At 39.3% G+C, this 27,407-nt stretch overlaps 1 protein-coding gene across 2 annotated transcripts in view; it reads right to left on the reverse strand.

Annotated features, from left to right (window-relative positions):
* Positions 1-27,407, reverse strand: part of USP32 (ubiquitin specific peptidase 32) — a 188,838-nt gene that overhangs the window by 99,909 nt on the left and 61,522 nt on the right. For both annotated transcript variants that reach the window (XM_055131187.1, XM_004608600.2), the window contains exons 3-4: positions 5,910-6,015; positions 3,451-3,569 (exon numbers count right to left, since the gene is read on the reverse strand). In XM_055131187.1, the coding sequence (XP_054987162.1) occupies positions 3,451-3,569; positions 5,910-6,015 (225 nt within the window). The remainder of the gene's footprint in view (positions 1-3,450; positions 3,570-5,909; positions 6,016-27,407) is intronic.

Consider the following 27,407-nt stretch of genomic DNA (forward strand, 5'->3'; position numbering starts at 1 on the left):
ACAATTTGGACGACTCTCAAAAAATTAGATATTGAATTCCCATTTGACCCAGCAATACCACTGCTGGGAATATATCCCAGAGAGGCAAAAAAGTACAATCGAAACAACATCTGCACATGTATGTTCATCGCAGCACTGTTTACAATAGCCAGAATCTGGAAAAAACCCGAATGCCCCAGAACGGATGACTGGTTGAGGAAACTTTGGTACATCTATACAATGGAATACTATGCAGCTGTTAGAAAAAAGGAGGTCAAGAATTTTGTAGTTAAGTGGATGGGCATGAAAAGTTTCATGCTGAGTGAAATGAGTCAGAAAGAGAGAGACAGACATAGAAAGATTGCACTCATCTATGGTATATAGAATAACAGAGTGGGAGACTAACACCCAAGAACTGTAGAAATAAGTACCAGGAGGTTGACTCCATGGCTTCGAGGCTGGCCTCACGTTCCGGGGAAAGGTCAACTCAGAGAAGCGATCACCAACTACATTGTAGTCGAAGGTCATGTGGGGGAAGGGAGTTGCGGGCTGAATGAGGGCTAGAGACTGAGCACAGCGGCCACTCAACACCTTTATTGCAAACCACAACAGCTAATTAGAGAGAGAAAACAGAAGGGAATGCTTTGCCACAGTGGCAGGGTGGGGTGGGGGGGAGATGGGATTGGGGAGGGTGGGAGGGACACTGGGTTTACGGGTGGTGGAGAATGGGCACTGGTGAAGGGATGGGTTCCCAAACTTTGTATGAGGGAAGTATAAGCACAAAAGTGTATAAATCTGTAACTGTACCCTCACGGTGATTCTCTAATTAAAAATAAATAAATTAAAAAAAATGTTTTGTTCAAAGGTTATTTTATCTTATAGAACTTTTCTAATTCTCCTATATGATATCAAACATTCATATATCTTCCCTATCACAGCTTATTTTACTCTATTTTTCCCTAATGCACTAATTATCATCTAATACATATATTTTTTTCTACTGTGCCTAAATTTTAGAGAAGTAGATGGCCACCACAATTTAATTCAGATTCACAAAACATGTCTAGGGGCTTAACAGATGGCACAGAGGGCTAAGTGCATGCAAAGCATACTTGGAGTCTCAGGTTTGAGTCCCAGCTCTGCCAGGAGTGAACCCAACTCAATAACCTGGAAGGAATCCCCTAAGCACTGCTAAGTATGACCTCCAAAACAAACAAAAAGGGTGTCAGCATAAACTTTATAAAAATATATGTGTATTTGTGTATATACTCTTTGAAAATGAGCAAATAATATTAATGTATATGACTCATCAATGAAAATTCCAATTAATCAGGGGTGCAAAGAAATAAGTACTTTTTTCCCTGGCCATCCCTGGCCAGCAATTGCTTGTAACTGTCACTGTTACTGTCATCCTGTTGCTCATCAATTTGCTCGAATGGGCACCAGTAATGTCTCCATTGTGAGACTTGTTACTGTTTTTGGCATATCAAATATGCCATGGGTAGCTTGCCAGGCTTTGCCGGGCAGTCAAGATACTCTCAGTAGCTTGCTGGGCTCTCCGAGAGGGGCGTAGGAATCAAACCCTGGTCAGTTGTGTGCAAGGCAAACGCTCTACCCACTGTGTTATCACTCCAACCCCTGCTTGTTACTGGAGGGGGGAAAAATCAGAGCCTAGTTTGTCTTGGAGTATTGAAATATCAGCACAGCAACTTATAGTTATGTCATAGCTAAGGGCTGGAACAATAGCACAGCGGGCAGGGCATTTGCCTTGCACGCGGCCGACCCGGGTTTGAATCCCAGCATCCCATATGGTCCCTGGAACATCGCCAGGAGTAATTCCTAAATGCATAAGCCAGGAGTAACCCCTGTGCATTACCGGGTGTGACCCAAAAAGGAAAAAAAAAAAAAGCAATCATTTTGCACCAACCACACAAAAAACAGCCAAAATACAAGACAATAACCACTACCAAAAATATCACAGCCAAGTTCAAAAGCAAGAAAAGGAAATCTCCAGGAGCTATCAATACACAGAAAACTCAAAACAGAAAGCCATGTAAGATATCAGAATTAGAGATATGCATATGACTGAAGTATTGACAATTAGTACCCATATAGATCAAAAAAGAACAATAGAAAATGAATAAAAGAATCTCAAATATGGGGCTGGAGCGATAGCACAGCAGGGAGGGCGTTTGCCTTGCACGCAGCTGACCCGGGTTCGATCCCCAGCATCCCATATGGTCCCCTGAGCACGGCAAGGAGTTAATTCCTGAGTGCATGAGCCAGGAGTAACCCCTGTGCATCACCAAGTATGACCCAAAAAGGGGGAAAAAAAAAAGAATCTCAAATAAAACCAAGAGCAGTGAGGAACTATCACATCTGTGAAACCAATGGGTCAAATGGGGCTGGAGAAATAGTACTAGAGGTAAAGTACTTTGCCTTGCATGTAGCTCACCCTAGTTTGATCCCACAGCACCACGTATAGTTTCCAGAGCACGGTCAGAGATCACTCCTAAGCACAGAGCCAGGAATAACCCCTGAGCACTTGTGTGCCCTCACCTCCCAAATCATAAATTTTCTATCCCAAATGACTTCTCATATTAAAAGAGCTCTAAAAAAAAAGTTTCTTTTCGATTAAAGATAGGCATGCTTAATTGCTTACTTTTCATACAATGAAAATATTTTATTTTTGTTTTTTGGGGCCACACCTGGCAGTGCTCAGGGCTTATTCCTGGCTCTGCACTCAGGGAATCAATCCTGTGTGGAGTCTGGGGGACTATTTGTGGTGCTGAGGACTAAACCTGGGTAGGCTGAGTGCATAGCAAGCACCTTACCTGCTGCAATTCTATTGCTCCAGGCCCTGAAAATATTTTATTTGTGAAAAACTGGGGAAAAAAATTAAAGACAAAAATATTTAAACGTATCTTACTATACAAATCACTTAAGTAAATATTAAATAGGTCTTTTTTTCTTTTTGCAGTGGCAGGAATCAAAACCATTCCCTCATACTCAAGATAAGTACTTTACTGCTAAGCCATATTTTCAGCCAATAAAATAGGATTTAATGGATCACAAGGTCAAAGTAGCTCTGGTCCAAAGGGTGACACACCTATATGCCATGTTAAAAAACAATGTCAATGTAATGTGAACGCGTTTCAAGAGCTTGAAGGATTATGTGTGCATGCATACGTGTGACTCTTTGTATATGATTGTGAAAACATATTTGATTACACCTTAAGCATAGAAATTTGCCTTCACAGTAGAATTGAGAATTTTCAATACACAAGTGTAGCAGTAATGAGTGTCATGAATTTCTGAGCACAGTACAATAAATGAGACAGCAACTCTTACAAATAAAAATGTCAAGAATATACTACACACAAACACCTATTAATCATAGCTAAACTCATTATACAACTAAGAGTTAATGCTCTGTCAACAGTTAAGGAGGAAATATAAATCTAAATATACCTCTGAGAAACACTTCCTGAGTGTATCTGGAACTTTACCATCCACCACATGAAGCATTCTTTCCATTTCTTCCCGTACAACATAGCTCCCGGATTCACTTGCAAAAAGACTAAATATGTCTAGAAGAAATAATGAATTAATTAATATCACCATTTAGTGTTTCCCAAAGTGGGCAATATCATCCCCTAGGGGGTCTTGGATTGATGATTGGGGGTAGGGGTAACAGTCTTGAGTGCTATTAGAGGGCACTTTCTGTTTGTTCTCTTAAAGGCTGTTTGCAGGGACTTGGGAGGGGGTGGTGCTGAGTGATTTTTTTTCCCTTGAAAATATGGGAGCAGAAAAAAAAATATGGGAGCAGGTCACGTATGTTTGGTACCTCTATCAGAGATTAATATGCCTTAAAGGGAAGAGAAAAGTAACAATCATTGAATGCTTACTTAGGCCAAGAAATTTAATAGAGCTGGAGAGATAGGTCAAAGGCCCCAAGTTTTTCCATCTGACACTACAAGGCTCCCTGTGCACCACAGTTGTAATCCTAATGGCCTCAAGAACCTGAGGAGCACTGCACAGGCAGGCTCAAGAAATGAATTATTGGGGCTGGAGCAAGAGCACAGCAGGGAGGGCATTTGCCTTGCACGTGGCCAACCCAGGTTGGATTCCCAGCATCCCATATGGTCCCCTGAGCACCGCCAGGAGTTAATTCCTGGGTGCAAGTCAGGAGTAAATCCTGTGCATCACTGGGTGTGACCCAAAAAGCCATAAATAAATAAATAAATAATAAATCCCTGCACCTGTCATTGGCTGGAGCAACAGCACAGCTGTAAGGCGTTTGCCTTTCACACGGCGGACCCATGTTCAATCCCTCCACCCCTCTCGGAGAGCCTGGCAAGCTACCGAGAGTATCTCACCCCCACAGCAGAGCCTGGCAAGCTACCCGTGGCATATTCGATATCCCAAAAACAGTAACAATAAGTCTCATGATGAGAGACGTTACTGGTGCCTGCTTGAACAAATCTATGAAATAATAAATACATAAATAAAATCATCTGGGGGAGTTTGATCTCCTTAAAAAAAAAAAAAAAAGAACTATTCAGCCTCCTAAACCCCCCTGAATATTGCTTGGGAGGCCTCTCTTCACAAGAAAAAAATTTTGGTATATTATATTTGTATTCCTAAAAATATTCAGCATTGCAAATTAAATCAGCAATAATATCTTATAAAACACTCCAAATTTACATAAATACTCTGGTGTGACAATACAAAATGTTTACAGTAAGTTGAAAGAAACAGGGCCTCTTATACACATTTAATCAGAACATAAATTAGTGCTACAATTTTGGAAGGAAGCTAGTCAAATTCTAATAAGAGTGAAGATATATTCTAGAAACTTCAGGGCCAACCCATGAACACCCTGGAGAAACTCTTTTGCATTTGTACAAGACATATAAAAATTCACCAAATCACCGGCAATAGTAAAAATGAGGCGGGGAAAGAATAAATAACAAAAAATTATACAAACTGCAATACATGCACACATATAAGTATGTGACAGAATAAAGAAATTAAACATTTCAAGATAAGTTTTTAAAAATTCAGAAAAAAAGCCAAATTGCAAAATAATTTGCAGTATACTATTTATTAAAAAAAAAATTTGAAGGCCTTCAGAACAGTTTAAAGATATGTTTAAGGATATGAAAACAATGTCATAAGTATTAAAAAAAAACATATCTGAGAAATAAAAGATCACCAAATTCATAAGTGGTACTTTTGCTAAGGGAAGAGCAGGTGTGGGATACAGAGACCCTCACTTTAACTGTAATGTTTGAATTCTTAAAATACAAGATCCGGAACAAATATAATACAATGTGAAAAATTAACTAAATTTGGTTTAGATCTCATTCCCCTGACCCTGAAAGAGCCTCCAATGCAGCACCACTGGAAAGGATGTGTAAAACGGAGGCTTCTAAAATCTCAGGGCTAGGACGAATGAGACGTTACTGAAACTGCTCAAGAAATTCGATGATCAATGGGATGATGCTGCTGATGATGATAATGATGATGATGGTTTAGACAGATATAATGTATATATCTGAAATATTACGGTTGTGACCTGAAATGCATACCCCCAAAAGATAAACTGAAACCATAACCTCTAGGTACCTCATTCCCAACAGCAAAGGAAAAGTATTGTAGCTTTTCCACATTCTCAAAAATGGTATTATATTATCTGTCTTTTAAATTTTTGGGTTATTCTAGTGTGTGAAAGTGTTTTATTATCATTTTAATTTATATTTCTCTAATAATAATTACACTGAACATTTTTCAAGTGTTTATCAAACAAAAATATTTCTCATTGGTGATTCATTAATTCAAATTCTATGCCTGTCATCAGAATTTTGAGGTAAAGTATTACACACAGAAATATTAGTATTATCATTTTGAGATAACGAAATACTTACATTTTGTTTTCTCTTCATCTCTGCCTCTTGTAAGAAGGACAAGTCCAACTATTAAATTATTGAAGTGCAGTCCTTTAGATGTTCCACCAAAAGAACAGTAAATCACCTAGAAGAAAATGATAAAAACCAGTTATACATTTTTTCAATCACTGAGGAATTTGAGACATAGCACCTTTAACAAATTTTGTCTCCATCTCCAAACAAGGCCCTGTGATAACTTTAATTTTATGCCCTATCTCACTCAGCTAAGAACATAATGTACTCTAAAGCATATATGCCACTAGCTCAAACACTGAATTTTTATTCTCTCTTTCTGGGATCCTTGTCAAGGTCTAAGTGAATATATATTTTAATAGCCCAAATAATGTGATTTTTGTACAATTTGCAATTACAAACTTAAAATGTGCGTACCTTTTTTTTCCAGTACCAGATATCAAACTCATACATTCTACCACAACTGTTGCCTAACATGCACACATAACTTTGATTTGAAAGATATTCTCAACTAAATGTTTATAAATATAAAGAGTTCCCAAAAGGCATGCTTTACACTCTTGGAATTAATGCATGTTTGGTTTTCCTCTAGGTTCCTGGTACAAGAATTTCTAAAAACTTTGGAATTTCCTGAGCAAGAGGTGAGAAAATCTTCTGTTAATCCAAAGAAGCCCCTTTCAAGCACACTTGAGTTTATATCAATGAGGTGATTCTTGGTGCACCTCTTAGGTAGCTACAGACTGGGAGGGGTTTGTCGGAGGAACTAAAGATGTGATTTAACGTTTTGAAGCTTGAAGTCTAATTCCCAAATTAGAGAGCGGGCAAATCACCAACGGCTAAAGATTTAATCAATCACGCCTACAACAGAACTTCCACCACCCCCACCCCCAAAAAGAGACATAAGCTCAGGGAATGGTGACGTCCTGGGTTGGTGAGTGCAACAAAGCATTGAAAGGGTAACATCCAGAAAGGGCACATGTCCTTCTCTTAGTCATTCCCTTCCCTGTACAGGAACACTTTGCTGTGTTCTCTCTTCTTTTGCCTATTTCTATGATTTAAATTTTACAATAAACCAGTAATAGTATATAGGGCGAAGGGGCAGGACCTTTGCTTGAGCTCTGATACCACATGGTTCCCTCCGTAACCCTAGTGGCACTGAAAAGGTAATCTTTTAAAAAAGTTTTGGTTTGTGAGTCAAACCCAGCAGTGATCAGGGCTTACTCCTGGCCTTTGTACTCAAGGATCACTCTTGGTGGTGCTCAGTGCTTGGGACCATATGGGGTGTTGAGGAATCGTACTTTGAACCTTGGTCAGTTCAAGGCAACTTTATCCCCTCTACTATTCATTCCCCCAACTCCTGAAATTGTTACTTAACCACTTCATAGTTCTATAGTATAATTATGTATGTTCTCCCTAGAATTATATAAATGAATAACTACTGGCAAACAATAAACTATTTTGATAAAATTCACTGAAGTTTAAACGAAGAAATTTCAAGTGATCACAATCTCAATTTATAAACACTTTGTCTGTGACATCTTTTCTACCTGTCTCGACCCCCATTACCTTGATAATCCAGTTTCTTTACTTTTGACCCCTTCACTGACTTTAATATAAAGAGAGAAAAATTAACCAAAACTTTTGGGTAAGCTGGAGAGCTAGTACATTGGGTAGCTTGTTTGCCTTGCATGTTACAGACCCAGGTACGATTCCTGACATCCCAAAAAGTTCCCCAAGCACTAACAGGAGTAATTTCTGAGTGCAGAGCCAGGAATATCTCCTGGGCATTGCTGGCGTGGACCAAACAAACAAACCAAACCAAAAAAAAAAAAAAAACCCAAAAAACCCACCCCAAAGTACTTTGGGTAAGATATGCACTGAGGGAGCTGGGATATATTATAGTACCTAATGTGGGTTTAATTCCAAGCACCACATGATTCCCCCTCGTATTGCTGGGTACAGTCCTGGAAGCCTCCAGGCACTGCTGGGTGTGGCTCCAGAGACTCCGGCACCCGCAGGATGGCCTGCATATGCCCAGCATTGCAGAGCCCAAGCAGCATCACATCCTTAGCCTTGAACTGAACCAAGAAGCCAGGGTGGCCAAGAACTGCCAGCGGGGCCCGAACCTCCAAGGCACTGCTTGGGAACCCCCTCCCCATTAGATATGTATTTAATTTTGCAAATATTTGTAGAATTTAGAATAGCTTTAAATATATTTGGTTGGAATGTTGAAATGTGTATGTCACTCCCCAAATAAAAAAACACAGTAACCTTCCAAAACCACTATGTTCAAAACAGTGTTTTAACATTTATGGAATATTGTCATGCTCACTACTAGTTTTATTTCTATAATGAAGAAGAGGGGTTGTGTTTATTTTTCAATTTTTTTTTGTGAAGCAAAATAATTTTTATTGAAAGAAATTTAAAGAAGCATGAGCAGAGAGAGAGAGAGAAAGAGAGAGAGAGAGAGAGAGAGAGAGAGAGAGAGACTTAATCAAGAGAGAACGTAGGCTTCTTCACAGCAGAAAAAACCCACAAACACTTTCTTGTTGTTGGTTTTTGGGGGCCACACTCAGTGGTGCTCAAGCCTTACTCCTGACTCTGAGCTCAGGGATCACTCCTGATGGGCTTGGAACCATATGGGGTGCTGGGGATAGAAGCCAGGTCAGCTGCATGAAACACAAATGACCAACCTGTTGTACTATCACTCCAGCTTAATGTTTGTTTTTGATCCCCCAATTTTTATTGAGTCATCATGATATACAATACTGCTAGAACCAAGTTTTTGTAGATTCATTCCATATCTGTTGATAAACATAGATCTTAACAATGATCTTGTTTTCAGATTCCATTGTTCATGTAATTTAGTACTATTTTTTCTCTTTCCACGCTGTTTAATTAAGGCACAGATTTACAAAGTTATTCATAGTTGAGTTTTAGATATACAATATTGCAGCACTGATCCCACCACCAGTGTCAACTTCCCTCCACCAGTGTTTTCTGATTTCCCCCCCTTTAGGCCCCTCCAGCCCCCCATCCCCGCAGGCTGCCCTCCTGACATGTACTTTTCTAAGTTTGGTTGTTAAGGTTTGGGGTCTCTTGATTTCACTGTTGTTGACTCGGTGGTTAGAATATTTGGCTCTATCATTCCTTAATACCACCTTTGTACCAACTCCCCTGTCCTAAGCCTTGTTACTTCTCATCTGTTTCTTCTCCCCCTCTCCTACATTCTTCCTTCCCTTCTCCTCACTATACTCAGGGGTCAAAGTTGATCAGAGCATCCCCCTTTAAAACATTGTATTCCCTCATCCAGTTATTCTAAATACCACGTGAGTGATATCATCCTGTGTTTATACTCCTTCTTCTGGTTTATTTCACTCAACATGATGTCTCCCAGTTCCATCCACCTTGCTGTGAATAGCATGATTTCACCATTCCTAACAGCTGTGTAGTATTCCATTTTGTACATCTTCATGATCCACTTATCTGTCATTGGGCACCTAGGTTGATTCCAAATCTTAGCTATTGTACTGAGTGCTGCAAGGAATAATGGTGTGCATACATTCTTTTGAATAAACTTTTTTTTTTTTTTGGTCCTGGGGATAGATACCCAAAAGTGGAATTGTTGGGTCATATGGGAGCTGAGTTTAAACTCTGAGTTTACCGAGTACCCTTCATTCTATTTTCCAGAAGGGTTGGACCTGACAACATTCCCACCAACAGTGGATGAGCGTTCCTTTTTCACCACATTACCACCAACAGAGATTGTTCCTAGTATTTTTGATATGTGCCATTCTCACTCGTGTAAGATGATATCTCACTGTTGTTTTTGTTTGGATTTTCCTGATAAGAAGTGACAATGAGCATTTTTTTCATGTGTTTGTTTGCCATCCGGTGGTCTTCCTCAGAGAAGTCTCTATTCATTTTCTCTCCCCATTTTTTGGGGGGTGGGGCTCTTAGGAATTTTTTTGTTGATCTTTGTGAGTACTTTATAGATTCTGAATATGAACCCTTTATCTGATGTGCTGAGTACAAATATTTTCCCCCACTCTGCTGTCATTTAGTTCTAGTCTGTGTTTCCTTTGCCATACAGAAACTTTTTAAACATATATGCTCTTGCTGGAACTGGGAAATTCCATCCCGGCTTCCAGCCCACCCCTGACACCCGAAGTCACGCCCTCAACCTGCCCCCAGTACTATCTTGCCGCACTCAGCAGTGAAGAAAACCGGCGGGCACCACAACACTGGAGAATTCTAGGGGCTCCATACTGAGCCGATATCTCTGGGACCCCCAGATGGAGCAGGTGCAGTCTCCCCACCTTCTCCAGATGGAACCCCGGCGACCATGAGCTTCTACAAGCATGGCTCCGGTATGTGGCTATATCAGGACTAATTCCCCAAAGCATGTGGCCGCTTATGCTGCTGTGCGACCTTTCCTGATATACAAAGTGAGCAATGGAAAATAAATGATTTAGCGTCTGCCCCTGCCCCAAACTAAAGAGAGAGTGTCGACACATGGGGCCTCATGGGATGGGGGATGGAACCGGCCCCTCTCCCCGCCCTGATGAGGCCCAGAGTTGCCACCCACAAACGGCTCCTGGCCCCTTAATGGCCATGATCCCAGAGGCACACAAACCAATTTCGGAACCCAGCGACTTTTGGCAGAAATGCATCTGGACTGAGCATTAAACTAAGGCGCCGTGCCACCCCAGGTGGGAAAATGTGTTTGTACCTCCTGCCTTTTCTCCCCTGTGGCGGGAGCATGCAATATTTTTCAATTTACTAAGATCTTCAATTTCTTCCTTGAGTGGTTTGAAGTTTTCATGGTTTAGGTCTCTTACCTCTTTTGTTAAGTTGATTCCAGGTACTTAATGCTTTTGGACACTATTTTAAATGGGAAAGACTCTGATTATTTTCTCCTCTGATTCCCTATTTGTATATAGGAATGCAACTGATTTTCATGTATTGACTTTGTAGCTGGTCACTTTGCTGTATTGTTTTATTGTTTCTAGGACTGATGCTTATTTCCAAAAAGCACTTAGTTTTTAACTATTTCAACTTGCTTTAAGACTTTTACTTATGATTCTCTGGTTGTTTTCCACAGCTATTTATTTTTTTAAAATAAAGGACCAGGTAGGCAGCTAAAGTGGCAAAACATATGTCTGATACATATGAAGCTCAATCCCAGCAATGCATCACCTCCTGAGCATTGCCAGGTATAGCCCTGGTGACCCCTGGGTACTGCTGGACCTGCACAGCACTGCATTGCCAGACCAGAGCAAATTGTTAGCCCTGCGTCTGGACTGAGCATGACCAGGAGTGGCTTTGGGTCCCAGAGTTTGCTAGGAATGGCAGCTACTGCAGCCAAAGAGATAGTACAGGGTACGGGAAGGTGCTTGCCTTGATTTAGCTGATTCTGGTTTGATTTATGGCACCACATATGGTCCTCTGCCAAGAGTGATCCCTGAGCACAGAACCAGGAGTAATCCCTGAGTAACACTACATGTGGCACAAACTCAATTTTTCTTCTTTTATGAATAAAAGGTATTACTATTTATTCTACTGTCTCTGCAGAGAAGATTCTATTCCAGCACAGGGGCTTAAAATGCCTTTGCAAGCATATGCTTAGAAATTCAAATCCTCCAGTATTATTAGCACATGTGCCAAGCATGATTTGAGCAGCCTGACTATTTGAGCAGGCAACTCACAGTGCTACAAGCAATTTCCAGCCACAATTAAGCCAGTTGAGTGCAAGCACCACAACAAAAAGCTGTGAACCCCAATAATACCACAACTCTAAAGATATGTGAGCACCATGATCCTGGAAATGCAACTCCAGGAAACCAAATGCGGAACACTCCAGTGATAATCCAGCAAGCACCACAACCATAATTTGGGTGTCTCAACTAAGAGTGTGCTCCCCAACGAGCAAGTAAAGTACAAATCTCAGTGAGCATCATGGAAAGGTGTGCAACCCTGGTCATTGCAATGACATCAACAACAACTAAGGGAAGAGCAAGTGGAGGAAATTTTATAAAAATCTATTATGTGTAAATTTCGTTAATAAATTATACATAAATTTCTGTAAATTTTACATAGAAATATAGAAAAAAATCATACTTAGCGCCAGAAAACAGTAAAGGGTCCTGGAAATAAAGAATGAAGAGAGACTAATGTATAGTATAACTTCTGCAAGCAAAGAAGAAATACTGAGGAAATAACTACCAATGATTAGCAGGTTAAAAAATACCCCAAGATCACAGAGCTTAACTTATCAGACAGAAAAGAGGTCATATCAAGGACATTTCTCTCCTAAACAAAAAGAGTTCATCTTATTAAAGCTAAACTACATTTAGAGTAAAAGCTACTCAAACCCCCCTATAGTACAAGTTTAAAATAAACCAAATAATCCTCAACTAAATGTTTTTGAGCATAAAAGAGTGTCAGCACTTTTTGATTAAAAAAAAACAAAAAAGTTTGAGCTGGCATTTAAAAAAATTAAAACAATACAACTGAGGCTGGAGAGATAGCTCGATGGGCGGAGGTATGCTCTGCAAATAAAGGCCTGAGTTTAACCTGGCACAAAGTTCCTCAAGGTCAGGTCCACAAGAGTAACACACAACCACAGAGCCTAAGTACCCTGAGCACCACCAGGTGTGGTCAATGCAAGGAAACAAAATTCCTGAAGAGAAAAAGAAAAATCTTGAAAGAACTGAAGGGGAAAAAAGGGACATATTATATAATACAACTAACATAAAACTCATTACTGAGTTTAATTAGAAACAATGCAAGTCAGAAAACAATAAAAGAAACATCTTTAGAATGTTTAAAGGAAGAAAATTGCCATGCAATTTATAATTTTATATGAAGCAACAAGGCAATCCACTTTAAAAATCTTCTGAAATCAAAAAAAGGGGAAAATGTTATAATCATAAAATTAAATGAGCAAATTACTTGAAAAGGCATTGCTTTATAGAAGATAAAACAAATGACCAACAAGCACATGAAAAGATGCTTAACAACTTTAGTCATTAGGGAAGTTTAGAGAAACTATATAAAGAAATACAATTTTACACTTATCAGTTTGACTAATTTTTTTTAAAGGAAAATTAACATCTTTGTTGGCAAGGATATAGAGAAATTGGATCCTCATACATTGCTGATAAGAATGCAAAGGATGCAGCTGTTGTACAAAACAGTTGATGATTTTTCAAACTATAAGCATAAAATTTCTGTAAGGCCTATCTGGGAATCAAACCCAGGTCAGCTGCGTGCAAGTCAAACACTCTATCCGCTGTGCTATCACTTCAGCCCCAAAATAATTTTTTAAAATGCCAACTAAACTTGAATTTTATTCTAATGAACAGTTTTTATTACTAACTTGGATTATGACACAGAAGGCATATGTATCAATTTTATAAAGATAAGACAGCAGAATGACTAAGCAAAGAGAAAAGAATATAGACCCAAATTCATTTTAGGTTGGGAGACAGCTAAAGAAACAGGATTAAATGTCTTTAAAACTAGAGTTTCTTTAAAATAGTATATATAAATAAAAGAACATGACCAAGCTTAGAAAAAAAAAATTTTTAAAGCTTGGAAATTTGTGAGGCAGGGGAAGGGGGTGGGTGGGCAGAGGGATAGTACAGTGGGTAGGGCATTTGCCTTTCATGTGGCCAATCTGGGTTTGATCCCTGGAGCCCCATATGGTTCCTCGAACCTTCTAGGAGAGATCTCTGAGTGCAGTCAGGAACAAGCCCTGAGCACTGCCAGGTGTGGCCCAAAAATAGGAAGGAAAGAAGGAAGGAAAGCAGGAAAGCAAGCAAGAAGGAAGGAAAGCAAGCAAGAAAGAAAGAGGGAAAGAAAGAAAGAAAGAAAGAAAGAAAGAAAGAAAGAAAGAAAGAAAGAAAGAAAGAAAGAAAGAAAGAAAGAAAGAAAGAAAGAAAGAGAGAAAGAAAGAAAAGAAAGAAAGAAAGAAAGAAAGAAAGAAAGAAAGAAAGAAAGAAAGAAAGAAGAAGAAAGAAAGAAAGAAAGAAAGAAAGAGAGAAAGAAAGAGAGAGAGAGAGAGAGAAGGAAGGAAGGAAGGAAGGAAGGAAGGAAGGAAGGAAGGAAGGAAGGAAGGAAGGAAGGAAGGGAAGGAAGGAAGGAAGGAAGGAAAGAAGGAAGGAAGGAAGGAAAGAAGGAAGGAAGGAAGGAAGGAAGGAGGAAAGGAAGGAAGAAGGAAAGCAAGCAAGCAAGAAAGAAGCAAAGAAAGAAAGAAGCAAAGAAAGAAAGCAAGCAAGCTTGGAAATTTTTGCCAACATAGCTTTGGCCTTTTTGCTTAAATCAACACAACTTTATGTTGCCTGGTAGTGAATAAAGAATTAAATATTCTCCTACTGCTCACTAATCTAACTCCATCTAGAGAACAGCATGGGATTAACCAGTATGCCTATTAACTATAGTTAAGGAGCAGCAGGAGAAAAAGATTCATTCATGTGCCTAGAAGAAAGGTTCTGGTTTCCCAATTCAAATATCTGAATTCCATCTCTATGAGGTAGCAGATTAACAACAGGAGTTATAGTAGAAATGGCAAAAACTTAAGAATAGTACTTTGGCAACATTTACATGATTTCTAACTCTACCCTCCAAAGCAAGACAATGGAGACTGGGAGAATTGTTGCTACAGTACCCAAATTTCAATTTGGTATCAATCAAAATTTCAATCAAAAACTACAAAAGTTTCGCTAAATTCGTGAGATCCTATCCTACATCTTCAAGATGATTTGTTCATCAATTTACACATCCAATATTTACCAAAATACAAAAAAAAAATAACATTGTGAAAGAACTGAAGGATGTCTGGGTGAAAACTAACCAGTTTTTAAAGTTGTAAGTTACAATGGGATATTATTCAGTCATAGAAAGGGATGACTATAATGAAAATAACACAAGCTTTTAAAGAATACAATATATATCCTATAACTTGAATCAATCTTTAAAATATTGCTCCTAAGTGAGTAAGACATATATATAAAGACAAATACGTGTGATTCTATTTACAGGAAGTATTTAGAATAAGTATAATCTTACAGACAGAAAGTGGATTGAGGAGAAAGGCAGTGTTATTAATGTTTAATGAATAAAGTATCTGTTTGGGTGATAACATGTTCTGGAAAAAGGCAGTCATGATGTTTCCAAAGTGTAATTAATACTTCAGGAGCTGGGGGATAGCCCAAGGGTTGAACACATGCTCTGCATGCAGGAGGTCCAGGCTCAATCCCCTGCACCACACAGTGCCCTTCGCACTACTAGGAGTGACCCCTCAGCACAGAGCTGAACAGGGGCTTACTCCTTGTGACCAGACCTCTGTGCCTCAATCGAGCTCCTCTGCGTAGAACACACCAGAAATCTATTATTGTCACCACCACCAAAACTGCTATCAGTGGTGTGAAAATCCCAAAACGTCTCACTGATGCTTTTTTCAAAAAAGAAGAAAGAAGCTGTGAAAAGTCTTCAAGGTGAGATCTTGACACTGAGGAGAAATACGAGCTTATAGAGCAGCCCAAGATTGATCAGAACACGGCAGACTCACAAATTCTGCCCAAGGTCAGAACTGTTTCTTAGCTCCAGGGCTTCTTATGCTTTATGTTTGTTTGTACTCACAAATGGAGTTTATCTTCACAAATTGTTATTCTAACTTTTTTATAAAGTAACTCATTAATCATGAATCAAATTTTTTTAAAAAGCTGGGAGTAGCTCCTGAGCACCTCCAGATGTTAGCTCCTATCACCCCCAATTTTTACCTCTGAAGTGTATATACTTAGAATGTTAAGATAGCAAAATTTATTTTATACATTTATACATATATATGTATACTCTCTCTCTCTCTCTCTCTCTCTCTCTCTCACACACACACACACACACACACACACACACACACACACAGAGCGAACATTTCATCTGTCTTTCTGTAAGATCCAAAGAATCTAGTAAAGAAAGTAATTCCCTTGAGATAACGTATTTCACTCATCCAGCCCACCAAGTCTGTGTTCTCATGGGATTATTTAGAACATTCAACTTGACAAATCAAACAAAACCTAACCCACAGGACACAGGAAGCCCTTAAATAACTTACAGAGCCAGAGCCCTAGTACAGCAGGCAGGGCATTTACCTTCCACATAGCTGGGCCATGTTCAATTTCTAGCACTCCACATGGTTCCCTGAGCCCACCAGGAGTGATCCCTGAGTGCAGAGCCAGGAGTCAGCCCTGAGCACATAAGGGTGTGACCCAAAAACAACAACAAAAACTTACAAATAAAATAGTCTATAGTCATTGTGAAACATGGAAATAATTTCCAATTTACAAACTGTCCATTTAAAGTATATGAAAATGATTTTAAAATCTAGATGTGTTTCCTTCATAATTAATAATCAGAATTACACCTAAGTTACAATGTGATTAAACTAATGTGTAAATGCTAGGGATGTATGAGGAGCACTTATCTTGCATATGTGAGGCCCTTGGTTCGATTCCCAGTATTACTGAGGCCCTTGGTTCGATTCCCAGTATTACACATACAAACAAAAGTAAAATAATGGGTAAATTTTTTAAATAATTATAAGAGAACTTTTTAAGAATAGCAACAAGAAGACTTTAAAACACACACACGTATGTTATTTATATTATAAAGTAAAAAAGTTTGGGTGAAAGCACAAAGCTGTAATCAGCATTTACAAATATTATTTTCAAGGGGGGAAACATCTGTACTATGCTGTGAAAATTAAGAAAGATAACATGAATATAACTTTTTTTCTCCTCTCTTTCCTGGTCACTCACAGTCCTCACTGCTGAGATTAGACAGACAAAATTAAGGTTAAATAAACAGTGAGCAGGGCTAGGGATGTGGCTCAAGTCACATGCTTGCACGTGCAAAGCTCTGGGTTTGATCCCTGGCACTGCATACTTACCCGAGCACTGCTAGGGGTACACCCTCCAAAAAACAAGTTAACTGCACTAAAAGAAAGGGTTCATTAACCAGTCTTTACATGTCAGAAATGTTCCTGACAATCCATCTATCCCAAATCACTCCCCTACCACCGAGAATCTGCACCACCATTTTCTAAGGACAGACCAATAAAGTAAAGCAGTAATAACATATTTAACCATCCTTGCTAATTACTTCCTCTCTTTTCCAGGAAGCCAGATATTAAGAAATCAGGGAGTGAGCATAAAGCACATTATCTGCGTATACTCTGGTGACTGCCAATAACACACTAGAAAGGAAGTTGACAATAAAACTAGAGAATGCCAATGAGGTACCATCATATGCAGATGCTACTTTAAAAATAAGTGAGGTGCTGGAGAAATGGTATAGGAGATAAGGCACTTGGCCTTGTGCTCGGCTGACCTGAATTTGAATCCCCAACATTTTTTTTTCTTTTTGGGTCACACCCGGGGATGCTCAGGGGTTACTCCTGGTTCTGCACTCAGGAATTACCCCTGGCGGTGCTCGGGGGACCATATGGGATGCTGGGATTTGAACTCGGGTCGGCCATGTGCAAGGCAAACACCCTCACTCCAGCACCAAATCCCCAACATTTTATAGTTGAGTATGCCAAGAATCATTCCTGAGCAAAACCTGAAGTAGCCCCTGTATGTATTGTCAGGTGTTTCCCCAAAATAAAAACAAAAGTTTAAAAATACGTAAGTCCTGGGCCAGAAGATGGCTCAATGGACTGGGGAGCATGCCTTGCATACATGAGCCAAGGGCTCCACTCCTTAGTATCAACTGGACCCGTAAGTACTAAGCCAGTAGTAGTTCCCAGAGCACCACGAGATACCACCCAAAAGACAAATAAAAAAGAGCTCCAAAATGCTATTTTCAAAAATGCTGCAAATTTTGTGAAGCATTGTTTCTTGTTCCCTTATTAAACAAAGATAAACATTTAACAAATAAACAGCACACTTAACGTAACTTATCAGCAAATTTGAGAAGCACTGCCATTAACCAAACATATTCCTCTAGGTAATAAAAGCAAAAAGCAAAATAAACAAGTGGCCCTACAAACTAAAAAGCTTCTGCCCAGCAAAAAAAAAAAACCAAAGAAAACCAACAAGACAAAAAGTAAACCTTTGTAATAGAAGAAAATATTTGCAAGTCACATATCTGATAAGGGGCTATTATCCAAAATATGTAAAATAAAAATCTCATACACTCAAGAGCAATCAAATAAGTCAGTATAAAAATGGGGAGAGGACATTCTGGGCAACTCAGAGAAGGGAACACCAAGTAAAATGTGGTCGGAGGTCATGCGGGGGAAGGGTGATGCGTGCTGAATGTAGACTAGAGACTGAACACAATGGCCACTCAACACCTTTATTGCAAACCACAACACCTAATCAGAGAGAGAGAACAAAAGGGAATACCCTGCCACAGTGGCAGTGTGGGGTGGGGGGAGATGGGATTGGGGAGGGTGGGAGGGATGCTGGGTTTACTGGTGGTAGAGAACGGGCACTGGTGAAGGGATGGGTTCTCGAACTATGTATGGGGGAAACATGAGCACAAAAATGTATAAATCCGTAATTGTAAAAAAAAAAATGGGGAGAGGAATTGAATAGATGTTTTCCTAAAGACATTTAAGTGGCAAAAAGTATATGGAAAAATATCTAAATATCAAATATCATCAAATATTTCACCGATGCCTAATAGAATGGCTATCATCAAAAAGGTAAGAAATGGATTGGGAAGCTAGTTCAATGGATCAGAGTATAAATTCCAGTTCAATCTCCAGCACTGAATGTCCTCTGAGCACTGAGAGAGTGGCCCCTGATCCCTGAGCCAGGCGTAGTCCCCAGCACTATCAGGTATAACCCCAAACAAAAACAACCAAAAGACAACAGTAATTACCACAAGGAAGGAAGGTAAGTCTGTAAACTGTGTAAAAGAGGTCAACTATGTGATGGCACAAAGAAACTAGACTTCTGTAATGTGTATAATCTAGTACATACAGATATTTGTACATACTTTACACCTGAAAGGTACATAATATTACAAAACATAATGTTACTTCAACTGAAGAAAAATAACACAGAAATAATAAGGGTTGGCCATAAGGATGGAAACCATACCAGGTTACTGCTGAGTATGAAAATAACATCAGTCATTATGGGGAATCCTTAAAAAAAAAAACAAATATAGAACTATCCCATAGAACTATCCCACTTCTGGCCATACATCCAGAGGAAATGAAAATAGGACATCAACAGAGATGTGTGTACCCCTGTGTTCACTACTGCAAAACATTATCATTATCATGACTAGGATCAACACAGAGCAGTAGTTAAAATGGACCTGACCACTACAACAAAGGAAATGATAAAGGAAAGTGGTCACTCTTGGACAAGGCTAGGTGCTGAAAGGAAGTAAAAGGACATGAGCGAAATCTTATCAGTAACAGTATTATAACCCACAGTGACAAACAGGGGTTTGGGAAAGGAAAGATTTAAAAGTGCCCACCAAAGAAGCAGGCTAGAGGATGGGAGAGAAAATCAGGACACTGAGGGAGGGAAGTGGACACTGGCAAGATTAGGTGTTGGAACACTGGTACGCCTGGAACTCAATCATGAATAACTTTAAACTCTACAATTCACAGTGATTCAATTAAAAAAATAAATAATTTTTAAAAGGAGGGGAGAAAAGTGCTTGCCATAGAGGTAGGTGGGGGGTGCAGATAGGAAGGAAACTGGGGAAATTGGTGATGGGAAATGTACATTGGTGAACAGATGGGTGCTAGAACACTGCATGACTGAAACCCAATAATGAACAACTTTGTAACTCTATCTCACTGTGATTCAATTTAAAAATTTTTTAATTAAAAAATTTAAGGGACTAGAGCAATAGTATAGCAGATAGGGTGTTTGTCTTGCATGCGGCTGACCCAGGTTCAATCCCCAGCATCCCACATGGTCCCTCCAGCACTGCCAGGAGTAATTTCTGAGCACAAAGCCAGGAATAACCCCTGAGCATCACTGGGTGTGCCCCAAAAAGAAAAAAATTTTTTTTAAATATTAGCAAATAAAAAAGTCTTTCACAATGATACCATCTCTCAAGGAAAGATTTGCTTTCAAATAAAGTGTTGCTGTATACATTTCTTGTAATACTTAAAAATTGTTATTATATATAATGATATTGCTGGTTTTGTGTTCAGCTAAAATTGTCCAGAAGAGGATGTTCTCAAAAGACCTAATGAGAACAAGACTAATGATAATTACAAAGTACAGATAGTATCCCTTTGGAATTAAGAATATTAAATAAATTTTTTAAAAAAGAATATTAAATAAATGTCCTATTATTCTTCAAATAAGATGAGAGCTTAATATGGATCACATTTGTTACTAAAAAATTAGTAATATTGACCCTAATGAGAAAGATAACAAAAATCAGTAACATAGTTTTAAGACCAAAAAACTTATCAAAACAAAGCTTTTAAAATATTAGTTCAATTAAGCTGCTGGTTATTTGGGGTTGTACAGACAAACAAAAGAATATTCCATGGAATCAATCCAAATGCTCAACCACAGATGAATGGATAAAGAAGCTGGTATTATAAGTACAATGAAATATTACACAACCATAAGAAAAGATGAAATCTTGTAATCCACAGCAACTTAGATAGAACTTGATAGTACAGCGGATAGGGTGCTTGCCTTGCATGTTGCCAACCCAGATTCAATCCCCGGCACCACATATAGTGCCCCAAACTTGCCAGGAATGATGTTGAGTGCAGACCCAGGAGTAAGCCCTGTGCACTGCTGGGAGTGGCTGAATACACCAAAAATAAAATTTAAAACACTAGAGATTATCATCTGTGGCACACAGAGAAACAAAACAAGGCAATAGTACTGAAGAATAAACTTTTGGCCTTGGATACAAAAATGAGTTATGGGGAGTATTTGCAGAGGATAAAGGGGAAAGGGGAGTGTGCATTGGAAATAATATAGACTTGGACACTTTAATGGTAGTGGGGTGTGTGGTAACTGTGTACATCAAAAAGTGGAGCTGGATAGTACAGAGATTAAGGCACTTGCCTAGCAGGTAGCTGGCCCCACTTCAATCCCTGACACTGCAAATGGCTCTCCCAAGCACCACCATGAATAATTCCTGAGAGCCAGGAGTAAGCCTTGAGCACAGCCACAAATGGCCAAAAAAAAAAAAAAGAGGAAAAAAAGTTTTAAAAGGGGCCAAAGCAATAGTACAATAGGAATAATTCTTGCCTTGCATGAGGCCAACCAGGGTTTGATCCCTGGTATTTCATATGGTCTCCTGAACACTGCCAGGAATGATTTCTGAGTGCAGAACCAGGAGTAACCCCTAAGCATCACTGGGTGAGTCTCTCACCCCCCACCAAAGTTTTAGCATAGAACAGAAGATACAGCTTTCTTCATACCCTTAGTAATATTAAGAAAGATACCACATGTATCAACTGTCTCAACCTTAACCATCCTTTCTGATAAAGTCCCATATCTGGCACTCATTCATTTTTTACCAATGTTAATGAACAAAAATAAGTAGTAGTAAAATGAGGAAAAGTTCTTGTAAGTGGAAAAAGATAAATACAATATAACTATAGGGTACAAAATGGGTGTACACTGTTGTATAGGACATGATGAACATATCTGGGGACTCATAATAATATTTAGAAAATGTAGGCATAAGCTAGAAGCTATTAATAGAAAGTAATTATCTCTGGAATCAAGAAAAATGTCTAAGATAGATGTGGAAAAAAACAATTATTTTTTACTAGCTTTTCTGGATCTGCTTTAACTATGTACACATATGTTCATTAAAAATAACAATTTTTAAAACTTAATCTGCGAGGGGCTGGAGCAATAGCACAGCAGGTAGGGCATTTGCCTTGCACCTGGCTGACCCGGGTTCAATTCCCAGCATCCCATATGGTCCCCTGAGCACCGCCAGGGTAAATCCTGAGTGCAGAGCCAGGAGTAACCCCTGTGCATTGCCGGGTGTGACCCAAAAAGAAAAAAAAAATCCAATTTAATCTGAGCAACAGGCAAAAACCACCAACAGCTTCCTGATGGAGAAGGGCTTTGATAATGGGATAATGTATAGGGATAAAGTAGAAAAAGTCTACTCTTCTCACACATACACAATATACACACCCAACTTCTCTATGGGCTCTTATTCTGTTGTATAACCACACCCTAGAGTGCTTAGGGGTTCGTCCTGGCTCTATGTTCAGAAGTGAACCCTGGTGATAATCAAGGGACCAGATGCGCTACTAAAGATTTAAACTAAGGTTGGTACAGGATGCAGGGCAAGTGCCTTAACTAACCTCTGTACTATCTCTCCGGCCCATTCTGTATGTTTTTAAAACTACACCTAAGTACGCTGTATCTATTTTTAATTAAAAGCTTTTTCTTGGGGGATGCAATGCTCGGGATTGCTGTGTGGCAATGCTGGGGTCCCCACGCATGCTAGACATAGTACTCTACTTCTGAGCAGAGCAGAAGTTTTAAAAGTTCCTTTTGCCGGGGCTGGAGCAATAGCACAGTGGGTAGGGTGTTTGCCTTGCATGCAGCCTACCCAGGTTCGATTCCCAGCATGCCATATGGTTCCCTGAGCACTACCAGGAGTTAATTCCTGAGTGCAGAGCCAGGAATAACCCCTGTGCATCTCCAGGTGTGACCCAAAAAGAAAAAAAAATCCTTTTGCCACAAACAAAAAATACATACAACCCTCAATTATGTTTTGTTCTTTGGTTTTCGTTTGTTTGGATCATACCTGGAAATGCTCACTCTTCCTCTATGCTCAGGGACCACTGTGGCGGGCTTGGAGTGGGGTGGGGGGATGACAGACCATAACTAACAGGGATGTTTGGGTTTTTTTGGACCACACTTGGCAGTGCTTACTGTTACTCTGTGCTCAGGGATCACAGGACAGACCAAATATCCCTAACCTTACCTATTTCAGTTACGTTCATTAACAAAAGTTCACAGGACTGAAAATATGAAATACAGAGCAACTAAAAACAAGAGCACTGCAATACAGTTTATGTAACAATCAAAACATCTTTTACATACTATTGAAAAGGTGAAGTCAATAGAATGACTGTGCTCATTTGTGGAATATAAAATAACATAATATAAAACTAGCACCCAAGGATAATAGAGACAAGGGCCAGGAGGATCGCTCCACAGCTTGGAAGCCTGCCTCATGTGCTGGGTGAAAAGGCAGTTGGGATGGAGAAGGGACCACTTAGTCAGTGATGTTTGGAGGGATTGCTTGGGATGGGAGATGTGTGCTGAAAGTAGACTAAGGACCAAACATGATGGCCTCTCAGTAGCTATATTGCAAACCATAATGCCCCAAAGTAGAGAGAGAGAGAGAGTAAGAAGGAAGGAGCCTGCCACAGATGGCAGGGGTGGGTTGGGGTGGAGGTGGCAGGACGGATACTGGGAACACTGGTGGTGGAAAATGTGCACCAAGGGAGGGAAGTATGTTCGATCACTGTATAACTGAAACTCAATCATGAAAGCTTTGTAACTGTATCTCACAATGACAATACAAATTTTAAAAAACATAAAAAAAGAAAATAAAAAGAAAATGAAGTCTATTAAATAAAATTTCATCTACAAAGGAATAACTAGACCCCATAATAATGCCTTATCTACTTTAATAAATTCCTGTCTATGGTCACCATAGATTATAATACAGTGTTGTATGACACAGTCTGGAGCAGAAAATTCATTTTTCCTTCCTTTCTTAGCAACAGATTTCCACTTGCTTTTCTAGTTTGGTTTTTTATGAAGTGCCAGGGATTGAACCCACGTCATTCAGTCACATTTCTGTCCTAGATTCCCAACTGTTTACCAAGATATTAGTGTGCCTGTTTAAACTTATTTTTCAGTCTCTTGCAAGCAGAGATAGTAAAAGAGAAGAAACTACATAGCAATGCATAGGCTTCTGGAAAGGATCACTGAACAAATGGAGCCTACGTCCCTGCAGACAAAGCAGAGCTGCCACTCTGTCCCTACAAAGCCTGCTTTGAAATTCTTTTTTTTTTTTTTAATTTTATTTTATTATTTTATTATTTTTTATTTTTTGCTTTTTGGGTCACACCTGGCGATGCACAGGGGTTACTCCTGGCTCTGCACTCAGGAATTACCCCTGGAGGTGCTCAGGGGACCATATGGGATGCTGGGATTCGAACCCGGGTTGGCCGCGTGCAAGGCAAACGCCCTACCCGCTGTGCTATCACTCCAGCCCCTTGAAATTCTTTTACATGAAAGAAAAAGCTGGAGGAGACAGTCACTGTCTGACTAGCCTGGCTTGTTACTGGCCACCAGAAGTGGGGCAGCAGAATAACGTGAATGTTGGTGTCTCCCACAAGGTGAAGGAAAAGCTGACGTATATAGCTGACAAATAATTGGGGAGTTGGCTTGCTTAGTATTGCCTTACTCAGCATTCTCTCCTCAAGTGTTCCTGTTGCTTCAACCTTAACAGACATTGGGGCCAGAGTGACAGGACAGCAGGGAGGGCACTTGCCTTACATGTGGCCAACCAGGGGTTTGATCTCTGGCACGCCATATGGTCTCTCATCCTCCCACCCCACTCCAAGCCCTTCCAGAGTGATCCCTGAGCACAGAGTAACAGTGAGCACTGCCAGGTATGGTCCAAAAACCAACAAAACATAATTGAGGGTTGTATGTACTTTTTGTCTGTGGCAGAAGGAACTTTTAAAATTTCTGATGAGAAATTTCTGATGAGCCAGGATCCTAACTTACTGTGAACTGATGGGTTCACAGTGTACATGTGAAATGTACATGTGAATGTACATGTGAAATGAAAATGTGTACATTTTCAGAGACATTCTTTGCAATTTCTAGAATATTCTATATTTTCTGACAAGTTTCTATATAAAATACGAACCAAGTCACTTCCTCCTAAACACAGCTTTTCTTCTGAGTGTGCCAAAATGCCACCACTATGTGGTATTTGTATCTTTGAAATTAATACTGAAATGTCTTAAAACTGAACAAAAAATAATTTCAGCTGAGTTTCCTACTGCTTAGTAAGTGATACTGTTCCTACAATAATGTAAGATAAGAGTTATTTACATGGGGCAAGTGGCAAAGAAATAGTACAGAGGGTATGGTGTTGTTTGTCTTGAACGTAGCCAATCCTAGTTTGATCCCTGAGAATAGATCCAGGAGTAAGCCCTGAGCTCCACTGTGGGTTCATCCCCTCAAAAAAAGGGAGGAGAGTGGTTATATACATTATGGGGCAAACTGCTGGTTTTCATATGCTATTTTGAAATGCAGATTTTTACTAAAACTGTTCAAGGCAGCTGGTGTACTTCTAGAGTGTGTGATGCTGTGTGTGTGTGTGTGTGTGTTTGTGTGTGTAAAGGGAGGGTGTGCATGTACATGTTGCATCTGTGTGTTTTCCCTATAATCAAGCCCAGGGCTTTACACATGCAAGTCAATTGCTGTACTGCTGAAGCTATATCAGTGGCTGAAGAGAGGCTTTCTTGATAGGCTGTTCAGTTTATAAGGTAAAAGTGAGACTGTAGTATATAAATCCAAGGAAATAAAAGATTTGTAAGAAACTTGGACCAATTTAGCTGAGTTTTATTTTAGAAGAAATTTCCAATAATTCAGTTGTAATCAACATAAGCTTACTTACATATATTGCCAGAATAATCTCCTCACAAGTTTGTTCTACCATTTTAAAAAAATTATCATACAGATTTCTCCTGTGTTACTTAGTCCATTTTGGAGTGTGCCTTTTTGGTTCTACTGGCTTGACATTGTGTGTTGATAGACAAGATCAGTTTTGCATTTATTAAGTTACTGAGTTCATTCAAGTCCATCTTCATGACTAGTGATAGAAAAAAGATTGGTATCTTACTGTCTCTTAGTCAGCCTTCTAATTTTGGAACAAAGTGGGTTTTGTTGTCTTTCAGATGCAAGGTAACGAAACCAATTAAGAAAATAATTTCACACAGTGTAAGTATATGGTAATTTAAAGGTCTATTTATTTGGTAGAGCAACTTAATTGTTAAAGTTTGCCATTCTTTAAAAAGAAAGTATAAAGTAGTAACTACAGGGTAATATCTTGATAAACACAGTAATGTTTTTTAGAAGAAGGGTCTTTTTGAAGAAAAAAATCAAACCAGAAACTAGAAAGTCAACCTATGGACTGGCAGGAACTGCTTCTCCAGCCAACATCATCATATAATTAATGAAATCTTTTTTTTTTCCGGGGGGTGGGGGGAAGGGTGCAGGATGCTCAGTTGTTACTCCAGGCTCTGCACTCAGGGATCACTCCAGGTGGCCTAGGGATATCACATGGGATACCGGTGACTGAACCCAAGTTGGCCCCACCTTAACTGCTATACTCTGGCCCCCAAATCATTTTTTTTCCCTTTTGGTTTTTGGCCCACACCTGATGGTGCTCACGATAACTCTAGACCTGTACTCAAGAATCACTCCTCAGAGACCATATGGGATGCCAGGGATGGAACCCAGGTCGGCTACATGCAAGGCAAGTGCCCTACCCTGTACTATCTCCCCAGCTCCAAATGGAATCATTTTAAAGCAGGTCTGTACTGAAAGATAACATCAACTTTTCTTTTTGTTGTTGTTTCATTTGGGGGCCACCTGCCAAACCTCAGGGCTTACTCCTGGCTCTATGCTTAGGATTACTTCTTGTGGGGAGAATACCATGTGGGGTGCCAGGATAAAGCCCAGGGTGACCACATGCAGGCAAGCATCCTTCCCACTGTACTAACTCTCTAGCCCCTATATAACCTTTTCTTAATCTCCTACTCTCAACTCCCATATTTTCCCAATTAATACTATCATTTAATACATTAGTCTTAGAGTATCTTAACACAAAATATTGACCATTTCTAAAGCAGTAGCCATAATGAATTCTTGTGACTCAGGTTCTTAATAACTGGTTATATTAATTGCAAGAATGATGTATTGTACTTTGAGAAGAAAACTAAGTTTAGTACTCAGAATTCTGAGAGTTCTAAGAAGGGATGAAACTGAAAAAACTAGGAACATTTATTAAGAAAAAAAAAGCCAACAGGGAGGTTATAAACCAGCTTAAAAATAGTTTTATTTCAATAAACTAACTTTTGAGAGTAATGACGATTTTTCATATTTCAAATGTACTGAGTTTAGAAATCATTGTATAAATGACCTTTGTGTAGCTGTCTTTTCCCAAATGTTATAAAATAATTTTAAGCCTACATTTATAAAATGATCTAAGAAAACGAAAAGGAAAAACTAGTAAATTTAGTCACTGTGACACTGGGAGTAATGGTATAATGTTTTTCCCACTGATAGATCACAAATCAAAACCTGCATTTCAGACCATCTGCTCTCATAACTTGAGTTGGGGTCCTATTTGACACCATCATTTATTTTCTCATTCTACTGGGATTTAATACTTGTGGTAGTCACATGGACTTCTTGGACTTCAGTATAA

The sequence above is a fragment of the Sorex araneus genome, chromosome 3 (assembly GCF_027595985.1).
Source record: "Sorex araneus isolate mSorAra2 chromosome 3, mSorAra2.pri, whole genome shotgun sequence".
Classification (NCBI taxonomy): Eukaryota; Metazoa; Chordata; class Mammalia; order Eulipotyphla; family Soricidae; genus Sorex; species Sorex araneus.